This window comes from Vulpes vulpes, chromosome 1, assembly GCF_048418805.1.
Source record: "Vulpes vulpes isolate BD-2025 chromosome 1, VulVul3, whole genome shotgun sequence".
Taxonomy (NCBI): domain Eukaryota; kingdom Metazoa; phylum Chordata; class Mammalia; order Carnivora; family Canidae; genus Vulpes; species Vulpes vulpes.
The window spans coordinates 200532398-200545134 of record NC_132780.1 but is presented as its reverse complement, the minus strand read 5'-3'; the positions used below and the strand labels follow the sequence as shown (position 1 = coordinate 200545134).

Genomic DNA, 12737 nt, shown 5'->3' with positions numbered 1-12737 from the left:
TCTAAAGGAGCTACCAATTTTTTGACTTAAATTCATAAGGAAAGAGGAGAATACCTTCCATGGCCAAGCAAAAGAGACACAGGGTATGAGTATAAAGAGTCGGGATCTGGCTGCCTCAGCATTAGCCAAAAAGGACCCATGGTGTCATAGCACCGGACGAAAGCAGAGGGCTGGGAAGACCGATGGTCGGGGTCACCTTGGCATTATTTTAAAAATTATCAACAAGATCAACAATAGAGCTGAGATATCAAGAAGATCAGCAAGGGGCCAAGAGATTTCATCACTCTGCACAAACAAGTACTTTTTACGATATGTCAAACAGAAAGGTTTTTCTTTCCAGGAAAGAGCTCAAAGAAACCCTTACCTCGTATTTTCCTTTCTTCTCTAGAGGCTCGGACTCTTCAGACTTCCCGTCTCTGTCCCCTCTGAGCTCTTCCAGGATGAGGACTGTCTCCCAGTTACTATAATGACGGGCTGGGAAAATGTCTGAGTGCATGCTGTCACCAAAGTAAACGACCTGTAAGTCAGACAGCAAATTCTGTTTGGGGCGTGAGAACCGTGAAAGAAAGCGGTTGCTTCAGTGAAGCAGAAAAAAATTCCTCACCAGCTCTCAGAGTAGGACAAAAGTTCCATAAACACCTTAAACGTCCTTGAACAGCATCATAGGTGACCTTGGTCAACTTGCCTCAACTTTGCCCCTTTAGGACATTACACAATGCATTTGCAGGCAGAAGAGAGGCAAAGGCTAACTGATTTTATTCCATTTTCTGAAGAAGTCAGAGTCCACGTGTTTCCAGGTAGGCCTGCCCTTAGAATCTGAAGAGCTGGTGGAGGATGAGATGACTTGTTACGGTTGGTCAGATTAGCAGGAGCGCACACCACGGCCGCTTTTCCAAGGGTTTCTGGGACCTGCCCAGACCTGCCGAAGCAGAATCGCTGATGGGGCGCTGGGCAAGTGGACCTGGGAGGCTCCCCCCCATCTAATCCATATCCCTCAATTTGCATTTAATGAGGTTAAAGGAATAAAACCAGAACCTCCACGTCAGGATGCTCCATAAACCTAAGGGTTCCCAGGGGGCTGTGGCAATGGGGGACGAGGGGCACTATCGGTACCCACTGATCTGTCCAGAAAACATTTTTAGAACAAAGCGTCCTTGCCGTAAGAACGGCCCCGGGGCCAACAGCAACAATGCGACCAGGATACGGAGAGCAAGCGTCTCTTCAGGCTTGTCTGTGGCCTGATTTCAGTTAATGGTTTTGCACATAAAACTTGTCTGCTGAGCTGTTAGCAGAATCTTATTCCTCAGTGTCCTACACTCTAACCCAGCTTATCCCCCAGAACTGGGGCGCCCCGCTTGGAACCTCTGCTCTTCTCTGTTTGGGACACAGACCCCGTCTAGAGCAGCAGAGCAACGGCGCATCTAAGCAGAAGGCAGGCAGCGGCACGGGATTTCCCGTGGGAACCGAGGCCGCGTGGTCAGAGCCGCGGACGCCCCGCACCACACACTACCTTGGGCTCGTTCCTGCCAGTCATTTTCTTCAGAAGCTCGTACAGGTGGACGGCGTTCCCTTGGGAGTACCAGCCAGGCTTCTCAAGAGACGGTAGTGCCTCCTGCTCCTCGTCGTTTTCTGAAAATAGAGTGGGACAATCGTCTATTTCTTTTTTTTTTTTTTTAAGATTTTATTTATTTATTCATGAGAGACACAGAGAGAGGGAGAGAGAGAGGCAGAGACCCAGGCAGAGGGAGAAGCAGGCTCCCTGCGGGGAGCCCGAAGCGGGACTCGATCCCGGGGCCCCGGGGTCACGCCCTGGGCGGAAGGCAGACGCTCAACCACTGGGGTCCCTCTAATGAATTAAAACAAATCTTTATATAAAAAAGAAAAGGCCACAGAAGAAAGACTGTGTGACGATAACAGGGAGAAGATGCACGTCTACAAGCTGAGAGGCCTCCGAGAAACCATCCTGCGGACACCTTGACCTCAGATTCCCAGCCCCCGGAACTGAGGGGGGTGCACTCTGTGGCGACAGCAGTCGTGGCAGGTAACGCAGCACCCACGAGTCCTCCCGTTTAAGTGAACACTGGCACGCAGTCCCGCAATTTCACTTCTTTGAAACTAGCTGATACACTGCAATCTGCTGAGCTGTTAAGATAGATGCGTCTTCAGTCTAATCAACAGTCCCTACTGGAGACGCGCGACGTCGCCGATCTGGAGCTGTGACCAGGAAAGGTTAGAAACATGAGAGAGTCCTCGCAGTCCGGCGGGGTCAAGCGTCTGCTGGGGCTCAGGTCCTGATCCCGGGGTCCTGGGATGGGCCCCGACAGGGCGACCCGCTCATCCCGCTTCCCCTGCTCATGCTCACTTGCTCTCTCTCTCTCTCTCTAAGAAATAAAATGTTAACAAAAGGGCCCCGGCCGGGGTGAGCGTGCGCTGAGGTCGGAGAAAACACTGATGTGGACGGAGAGCGGCGACGGAAACCGCCAGGAGAACGGCAGGTGCTCGCTGGGCGAGGATGGCCCGGAGGTGGCCCGGACGGGGGGGGGGGGGGGGGGGGGCAGCCTGGGTGGGTGACCCAGGTGGGCCCCCAAGAGGCCTGCGTGCCCAGCCACACTGTCCGCCAGGCAGGGAGTCACGGAGAACGGATTGAAAGGACGTGGAGATGGAAATCGGGGCCAAGTGTGCAGGGGCCATGGGCATGAGACGCAGGGAAGGAGGGGACGGAGTCAAGGAGCTGGGGGGGGCAGGCGTGAGGCAGCTGCGGCTCGCACAGCATCCGGGTGAGAAAGGGCAGGAGGCGCAGGTGCGCGCGGGGTCGGCCGCGGTGGGCGGGCAGCAGGTGCGGGAAGGAGACTGGAGCTGAGCCCAATACTGCGCAGGCCCGGTGTGTGGGAGGGGGGCGGGAGGACGCCCTAGGAGAGGGGTCACGGGGGCAGAGGTGGGGGTGAGATCCTGGGGGTAGAGGGGTCATGGGGGTAGAGGTCATGGGGGGAGAGGTCACAGGGGAAGGGGGGAGGTGGGGGGAGAGGTCATGGGCAGAGGTGGTGGGGAGAGAGGTCTGGGGGGAAGAAGGTTGTAGGGGGCGCAGGAGCAGCGCAGGCCAGGCCGGGGGCGGCCCCCCGGGGAGCTGAGGGAGGCGGCGCAGGGGAGGCTGCAGGAGCCCTCGGGAGGGCGACTCCTCGGATGTTGGCTCCAAACTGCGCACTGACGGCGAGACGTCGTGCACCTGGACACTCATGCTGAGGGAAAGTCTGTCTGAGAAACTGGTGTGAAGCCCGGAAAAGACCCTTTTAATGCCGTCCACTGCCGACAGTGGCCAGGCCAGGCCCGTCGGGTCCTCGTGGGCGGAGTGAATGAGCGCGACAGGCGGAGGCCTCGCCCTCTGGGTGACCAGTGGATTCAACAGGAGAGCAAGGTTCTCCTTTGCTGTAGTTCACAATCCTTAGAAAATCCCATGATTTAGAGGCTGAAACTGTGTCGACGCTTTTACTCACAGCAACTTACTCACAGCCACGATTTAACTGGTTGCATTTGTATGAAAATAGCTTTAATGACTTACTTTGTATTGATCTTGAGCACAATGAATATTCCACTGCGACCGCTGCCACCACCACCACCACCGAATATTTTAGTAGAGAGAGAGGTGGAGGGGGACGGGCAGTGGGGACTGAAGCAGACCGATGGCCGAGGAAGCAGCACCAGCAGCAAAACAAGCACCAGGAACGTCAGGAACCCGTCAGGAACCGGACATTCTTTAGCACCCCCCCCCCCCCCCCGCCCCCGCGGTCAACCTTACTGCCCTCACGTTTGCGGCGTTAACTCCGCAAATGGCAGGAGTCCTTGCATCGTCCACAGGAATATTTTAAATCGGAGGCCCAGGAACTTAGAGCTGGAAAGCACCTTAGAGATCTTCTAATCATTCCTGGATGTGAGACCCCAGAGGCCAGCTTGGCCATCGTCCCCAGGAAAAGCACGAGATCCCACATACTCTGAGCAGAGCGCAGAGACGCAGCTTCAACCAGACGATGCAGAGCATGTGGGGTGGGGAGGGGCAAAGGGCCGGGAGGTTTGGGGGGGGGCAGTTCTGTGCAGTCAAGGAACGAAGACACAACACACAGTGGCCAGTGGCAGGTGTACAGGGTCTGAAGAGGTCCCTGGAGGAAGTGGAACCAGCGAGTGTAGACAACTCTTTCTAGAATTTGAGCTGTGGAGGTACTCAGAGAATTGAGGTCTTAGCCAGAAGACAAGGTAGGATCAGGGCATATTTTATGTTTTTTTTTTTTTTTTAAACTGAAGATACGAGAATATGCATATACGTCAATGACAACGGTCTGGTACAGCCGTTCCCAACTGTGCCAACTTTGCTCGCCAGAGCAAATCTGGCAGTGTCTGTAGACATTTTTGGATTTTAGGACTTGGAATGCGGGATGCTACTGGCATCGAGTGATTAGAGGCTAGTGATGCTGCCAAGTCGCCCTAACACACGGGACAGCACCTCCTACCTCCACTAACGAACAAGTATGTGGCTCCAAGCCCCAGAAGTGCTAAAGAGAATCTGGTCTAGGAGAAAAGGACAGAGTGATGAGAAAATCTACACCTGTTCTCTATCTGGAGTAGTACTTACGCTACCCCACAGAGGGTTATTTTTTAAGATCTTATTTTCAAGTAATCTCTACACCCAGTTTGGAGCTCCAACTCCTAAGCTCCGCGACTGAGAGTCACTTGCTCCATGGACCGAGCCAGCCAGGCGCCCCATGTTCCACAGAGATTTTTACTAAAATTTCACAGACATACCGGTAATGGAAAACCATGCACATTAAAAATATACCAAATTTATTTTTACCATATTGGAGACCACAAATGCATTAACTTTTACCGCATTTTTCGCACTATATCTGTTTACTTGAAAAGTATCAAGAGACAGAGGATGACCTGTTTAAAATCTATTATGCAGAAGTACCATCTGCAGTCTGGCTTCTACCCCCATCATTCTCTCCGCATGTGACCTCACACAAGCCCCGCGGCTCTAAAACATCCCGTGAGCATCAAGAGGACTTTCCCAAATTTATACCTCGAGCCTAAAGCTGTTCCCTTGGACTCCATGCTCATCTATACACTTTTTTTTTTCTTTTTAAGAGATTTTGTTTATTTATTCATGAGAGACACAGAGAGAGAAAGAGAGAGAGGCAGAGACCCAGGCAGAGGGAGGAGCAGGCTCCATGCAGGGAGCCCGACGCGGGACTCGATCCCGGGACTCCAGGATCACACCCCGGGCTGAAGGCGGCGCTAAACCGCTGCACCACCCGGGCTGCCCTCCTCTATACAATTTCCTAATTGTTAGTCCCAGGTGAGTAACTCCTGGGCATTTCAAGATTGATATGTCAAAAAATGATTTCTTAATAGCTTAAACCCCGACCCTAGAAAACCTCTCGCTCTGTATTTTCCCTCACGGCTGTACATGGAACCACCATTCACCCATTTGCTCAATTCAGAAAAACAGAAAAATCCCCAAGTCATTTTTGGTTCTTCTCTTCATCCTCCGGTTCTGAGGACACCACCGAGTCCTGGTGTTCCATCTCCACCACGTGCCTCACTAGGTTGCCTCCGGTACTCGCTCCTCACCTGAAGCAGCACAGCCTCGGTCGGGGCGTCTGCCCTCCCTCCTCCTGTCCTTGCGCCCGCCCCGTTCCCGCCCCCCAGCCAGAGCTCTCCGCCTTACGCTTACACCTCAACCGAAGAGCTTCACGTAGCTCGTGGAATAAAATTCCAACCCGCTTCCACGTATGGGGCTGCCCCCTCCCCCCGAATCACCAGCATCCTCTGTCACTGGAACTCGCCTAAACCACCGCCACCCGGGCGTGTGCGTTTGCGTGTCCCGCTGCCAGTGACACTCTTCCTCTGCTCTTCTCAAGGCCTGACCCCCAGGTCCTGCCTGGCAAGTCCTCCCTCCCGAGCTTTCTGGACAGGCCTCCCCGGGTCAAGCACGCTCAGGCGCCCTCCTGGTTGATCCCAACAGGCAGTCATGACAGGTAACACGGTCTGCGGCCCATCGTCACCCGCGCGTAATGCGCCTGCTTACGTGCGCCTGTGGGGGAAGACCTGGCATCACCTCACCCCTGTGTTGTTTCACACGGGACTGCACACACGTGTCGGCCAACGGGCAGTTAAGTGACTGAAAGAACAAATCTTAAATAAGAGAAGGAAGAAGCACAATGTTAACTCACCAAGTGTCCAGAAAGGTCTTTGACTTGGTAAATGGGAGAAGAAACCAGGCTTCAGTGCATTTGTAATCACGATGTCAAAAAGGTCTGTAAAATCGTTCCTAAAAAAGCAAGAATGTTTTTCATGATTTTAAAGAATTAGAGAAAGTCCATATAAAACAGAACTTAACCTTTACCTATCTGACCACGGACCCATTTCTTGTCTTTTGATGAACTTTACGCACTTTCTATGTATTTCACATGTGGAAACGGAAGGCGGGGGAGGACCATTCTTTCCTGAAATGTACCGTTAAGTATAAACATGAGGGGGAGGGCACAGTAACTCAGGAAGTGTGCTAAGGCCTCCTGAGCTCACAGCCGCAGTGAAGGAATTCGAGAGCCCCCAACAACAAGAATATTCGCGAGCTGGGTCTTCAGATGTGGGGCCTGAGCTCTGGCCTCAGCCTGGAGTCACGGCGAATCTTGTGCGCCACGTGGATCCGACGGGAAGTTAGCATTGCATCCGCTCAAGTGACGTCTTTCAGGGCGTTCAAATACGGAGAAGATACCTTATTTTGGAAATCGGTGAAATCTGAGGATGTGGTGATTTTTAGATAACAAGACTCATAGTTTTTCCGCCTGGGATCCCCTGGGCCAGCGAAGGAAGGCTGGGACTCTGGCACTGGGGGGACGCGGTTACCGGGCTCAGCTGCGCTGGAGGCCGGGACAGGGACACAAGCTTGGGTTGTCCATGCTGACGAAGGAGAAGGTCAGAGGGCTGCAGCCTGGGCCCGGCGTCAGGACAGCTCGCAGGTTCCATGGTCTACGAGGCACCAGGCGGGCCGTCCGGGACACGTGCCTTAATTCACCTCGAGGATCCCGGGGTGACGGATATGCCACCGGCCGGCCCAACGCCACATGCGCTGAGGAGTGTGGAGCTCGGAGGCTAAGGGCGGCAGCCTCGGGTCACTTAGGAGGGGAAATGTGCTTCACGCCCAGCACTTCGGTACGTGCTGAAAGGGCAGGAGCACCCGGGGGCCAGCGGCCCAGTTTAGGGTGCGGCTGTGGCCAGGCGGGGCCTGGCGTCACTCGCGGGGGTGGCGGAACCGAGGATGAACACGGGAGCAGCAGCTCCCTGAGCTGCCCTCGGGGCCCCGCTCGCGCGCATGAGCTTTACGGCCCCTTCAAGAGGATGCCAAGGAGGGCGAGAGCCGCTGGGGCACAGGTGTCGGGCTCGGGCGGTGGCCGGGCGGGCTGTGCACCCGGCCCAGGGCCCCTCGGCGGCCACCCAGGGTTGGCGGGACGGTGTGACGCGCTTGGGCAGCGGGAGCGGCTGGGCCGCGGCGCTCACCCGAGGACGTGCTCGCACAGGAGCCGGCAGTAGTCGCTGTGGGAGCTGGTGATGAGCAGCAGCACCTTCCCGGCATGCTTGAGCCGCCGCAGCCACTTCTTCACGGACTCGGGACACGTGTGCAGGTATCTGCCCGGGTCCCTTTTGATTTCTGGAAAATATATTCCGCAGTTTTCTGAAAAACAAAATTGTCAAGGAGATTTTCCTTTAACATTTTTTTGGCTCACTGTGTCCCCAGGAAGTTCGTGTCTCAAAGCCACAGGCAAAACCAGGAGGACCGGACCGCGGCTGGACACGGCCCGACGCTGCCCCAGCGGCCCGGACCCCGCCAGCCCCGAGGCAGGGCCCGCAGCGCCGAGGACCGTCCCGCTCAGTGCCCCTCCCCTCCCCTCCCCTCCCAGCGCCCAGCGAGCACCTGCTGAAGACGATCCGGAGCGCGGCGGTGCCCCGAAGCGGCCTCAGGCCACCGCAGGCCCCCCCGGGCGGCCGCCGATGCGACAGCAGGGGACACGCGCCCCAGGGAGACCGCGGCCCTCGCGGCGGCGACACTCAGGGCCCGGGCCCACAACACAGCGAAGCCCGCTCCTCCCGGGTGGGCCCACAGGAGCGCCGCGTGCGTCCCCACGGCCCCTGCAGCCTTCGACTGCGGAGCGACCCTTAAGAAAGTCTGTTTTTCAGAGAAGAGACGGCGCCGGTGAGCAGGGCTGATCTGAGGGGAAAACAGTGAAACCCAAGAGCCCAGCACAGAACCCGAGGAGGGACTGGGGGGGGGTGGGCTTCGGGCCGTCACACCCAAGGGGGCCTCACACGTCAGGTTCCTCCAGAGAAACAAGCCTTTTGTAGCAACAGAAATACCAGGGCTGGGGGCTGGGTAACCTGCCCTTTGCGGTGTATGATGGGAAACAGCTCCACGCTCGAGTCTGCACCAGACCCACAGCCGAGGAAGCGGCTGTTCCACTCGTGTGCGTGCCTCGGGCCTTCCCGAGACCCGAACGTAAATCGCTGTGCAAACCATCCCGTTTCCAAATGAGTAAAAAAATAAAGCAATACATTCAAATGCCGTATTTGGGAATTCTTGCCCAAATTAGTTTTAGTAGTTGCCTTTAATTAGCCAGAGGCGTGCGAACGTACGACTTGAGTAGGAGACCGCGACTCCCCGAGGAGCGACGTGCCGTCCTCGCTGGGTCCGAGCCGGACCGAACGAACCAACGGACGGAGCCCACTGCCGCGCCCACGCCCAGCGCCACTCCGCGGTGCTCTTAGGGACACGACGCTGACTGTGCTCGGGGGAGGGGTCTGCGTCCCCCGTAACCTGCAGTCACCAGAGGGGCAGATCCAACTACCCCAGTGCACACTCAGCTTCTCCAAAAACCTCCTCTCAGATATACCTGACACAGCATCGGTAAGTCCATTTGCTGTATTTATATAGTGCGACAGGATTACTACCCTAGTGTCAGCTAATACCTTTATCGTGTCACATAATTATCTTTTTAAAAAATTATTTTATTTACTTATTCATGAGAGACAGAGAGAGAGAGAGAGAGAGAGGCAGAGCCACAGGCAGAGGGAGAAGCAGGCTCCATGCAGGGAGCCCGACGTGGGACTCGATCCTGGGACCCCGGGACTGAACGAGGCGCTAAACCGCTGAGCCACCCAGGGATCCCCCATAATTATCTTTTTTTTTTTTTTGTGGTGGGAACAATAAAGATTGAGTCTCTTAGCAATTCTGAACTTTCTAATACAGTATTGGTGCCTATAGTACACACTCATGCTTCTACTGAAATAAATGAAGCTACGAAACCCAAGGAGTTAGGTCGAACATACTATATTGGATTATAATTGTCCATTAAGTTACCTCCCTGAGTGACTGGACCCTCCTAAGGGTAGGGAGCCTTTCCGCGTGGCATGGAGCAGACGTTCGGTGAGCGACTACTTCAGTTAGCGTGGGGCAGACACGAGAATATTTATGTTCATTTAAAGTCCATGGAAGGGCCGCCTGGCTGGTGGCTCAACCAGTGAAGCGTCCGACTCGTAACTTCAGCTCAGGCCGTGATCGCCACGTCATGAGATCAAGCCCCGCGTCAGACTCTGCGTTGGGCATGTGGCCTGCTTGGGATTCTCTCCACGCCATAAATGAATGAATGAGTGAATAGATGGATGGATGAATGAATAAATAATTTAAAAATGAAGTCAAGTGATTTGTAACATAACCTGTGAGTGGCAAAAAACTGTACTATTCAAAAAACAAAAACAAAAAACTGTACTATTCATGCCCCGTCCAGGTCATCCTATTGAAAGTGTTGCCACAGCCTAGGCTGCATGCACCGAATGTGACTGAGGACTTAGTGACCTCTGGTGGTTAAAAAAAAAAGTACAATTTGAATATTAAAAATAACTTTTTTTTTTTTTTTAAAGCAGACAACTGTGCCACATCTCGGTTTCTATCATCACGGAATAAGGAAGCATTTTTCTTGTTAACTGGGTCACCACTGTTTGTGGGATTTTGCGGCTGGAGCTTTTGAAGCTCTAGGCCAAGGGATCAGAGATGCCAGGACGCCAGCACTTCCACCGTCAGCCTCCACGTAAGGTCGGGTGTTTCTACAGCAGAACCTAACACCGGAGAGACGGAGACGTTTACGACCTTCACGGCGATAGAAGAGCATGCTAGTGAGCAGCTAAAAGGCTTGGTTGAACTGGGTACACGTACTTGTTGTAAGAGATGACAGAACGAATTTTCTGAAATATACACACGTATATTTTATTTTGGGCCAGGAGATGCTAAATGTTTTTTTGAAGGATGAGATATAAGCAATAGGTTAAGTATGCTCTAAATTATTTCTGTTTGCAGAGGGCAAAAGATGAAACAAATTTAATATTACGACAGGTTTCCTATGTATGAGATCTATCTAATATAAGAGTAAATAAATATATTTGTTTCTAGCTAATATACTCATAAATAAGGAAATCCAGAATATCTAGAATAAGAAAAGTAAAAATCTACATGCTAAACATAATGCTCAGAAAAAGGACAACGCATAAGAATTGGAAAATGAAGTGTATATTGAAAAGCATAATTTAGAAAATTTACATTTTAACAGTATTTGACTTCTATCTCTGTATCTGTGCCCTACTCAAAGGATTCTGATTTAATTGCTCTGGGCTGGGGTGATGACGCTGGTAATTTTAAAAACTCCCCAAGTAATTTTAAGGGTGACTGCTCTGACATTTAGGAACTAGAACTCTTGTGACTAGTACCTGTATATCCTGCCCGCCTCAGCCTGTATCACAGGCTCTCAGAGGACAAGGGTCTCTTGATTTTACATTACTTCACCGCTTAACGTAGGGCCTCGTACGTAGGAGGCGATCACTGCGTGTTAATCGCTGTTGATGTGTGATGTCACACGCAGGCATGAGCGCTGAACGAAGGACCTTGTCTGATGAAGAGAAAGCCTGTGCGGGACGAGAGTGAAGAGAAGGAAGGGGATACGAGGGCTGAAGGCTGAAAGCAAGGACACAGGCAACGCTCAGGGAGACTGGCTTGGTCCACTTGAGCTGGCGGGACAGGGGCGCTGGTAAGTCACGCTGCCTGAGTCTGTGCTTCCCAAACCCGGGAGCACAACGAAGCCTGCGTAGAACTTGGAGCAAACGTCCATTCCTGTGCGCCACCCTAGAGATCTCTGAGGATACGCTCCGAAGATTCACACCTGGCCAATCGGCAAACCGTCAACGAGGTGGCACAGATGGACCCGCTTTCGTCTTAGAGAGAGAGAGAGAGAGAGAGAGAGAGAATGTGCACGAATGGGAGGAGGCGCGGGGGGGGGGGGGGAGCGAGGCACATAGATCCTTCGTAGTTGCATTTGCACTTTATGGAGATATTAACACTTTTCTAACTCATCAAGCCCATAATTTCAAGTTTTACATTATAAAAGTAAAACCTCTACCACTATCTGGGCTAAACGGCTCCCTAACTGGAAGCCAGTGCCATGTAGAGTGCAACCAATCAGACCACCGAGCTGTGCTGCTGTGCGGAGCAGGTCAGATGAACTTAACTGTAGGTGCTCTAACTCCCAGACCTAAGAGCGCGCCCTCTTGGATAGTCAGCGGTGTCAGGCCTTCGTTTCACGGCGTCCCTGCTGACTCCCGACTGCAAGCCCCTGGTTGCAGACCCCACATGCGAAGCACCCAACTTGGCCCAGAACATCAGGGACAATAACAAACGGTGGCTTTAGGCTACTACGTTTTGTGGTGGTTTCTCGTGGCACAATAGAGAACCAGAAGGAGGTGCTTTGGAATAGTGCCACAATTCCAATCACCAGGTCTATGCAATTCAAGATACATAAAGAAAAAAAAATCACAAATTTTTCTAGAAACATCCAAAATAAAACGAAACAGGTTCTAAATTGTTTTTGTTCGCCTCCAAAGAATACTTCAGAAGGTTTCTATTGTATATATATTTACAAAATGTAAATACATGTATAGCTCAGGTAAACATCAATCTTTTGAACAGTTTAAATAAAACTAAAATTACCAAGTATGTAAGGCAAATTCTGGATAACACCCCTGCATTCTCACGTACTTCAAATGTGAGCTACTTAGAAACTGAAACAGTGAAAACCGGTTGCTAAAATTCATAGGGATTACAACAGAAAGAAAATTAAGTCTTTTGGGATGTTTATCCCCCATTAACCTCAAGTCAAAAGCATTCGAGGTTTCTTCAAAAAACAGACTGATCTTCAGAGAAACGTGCGTTGTAAAGATTATATTTTATCACAAGGGTGCACTGTCTCCTTATTTACTTGAAACATCCTTCTTGTCTTCAGAAATATCTTTTCTTACTAATAAAGCCCAAAGTATGCAGAACTATGACTAAGTAGGAGGAGCTGAACTTGAGGACACACTTGAGAGCAGAGTCACAAAGGATCACTTATCCACTACTGGGTCTCACAGGGTCTGATGCAAACAGGAAAGGCCCGAATAGGTCCTAGGTCTGCGCCACGTCTGTACCAGGACACCCAGAACCCAGAAGCAGCTCGGTGTCCACCACGCGTTCCACCCAAATCTGGGCTGCATCAGTTGTATCCTCCAGGTTTCCGTAAAATGCCACCTAGTCAGTTACTCCAAGTCAATTTAAAAAAAAGAAAAGAAAAGAAAAAGAAAAAGAAAAAGAAAAAGAAAAAGAAAAAGAAAAA

The 12737-nt window shown here is 52.2% G+C and overlaps 1 protein-coding gene across 2 annotated transcripts in view; it reads right to left on the bottom strand.

Moving 5' to 3' along the window:
• NT5DC1 (5'-nucleotidase domain containing 1) overlaps nucleotides 1–12737 on the bottom strand; it is a 112352-nt gene that overhangs the window by 11673 nt on the left and 87942 nt on the right. For both annotated transcript variants that reach the window (XM_072739399.1, XM_072739407.1), the window contains exons 7-10: nucleotides 7549–7723; nucleotides 6222–6319; nucleotides 1511–1629; nucleotides 365–517 (exon numbers count right to left, since the gene is read on the bottom strand). In XM_072739399.1, coding sequence (XP_072595500.1) covers nucleotides 365–517; nucleotides 1511–1629; nucleotides 6222–6319; nucleotides 7549–7723 — 545 coding nt within the window. The remainder of the gene's footprint in view (nucleotides 1–364; nucleotides 518–1510; nucleotides 1630–6221; nucleotides 6320–7548; nucleotides 7724–12737) is intronic.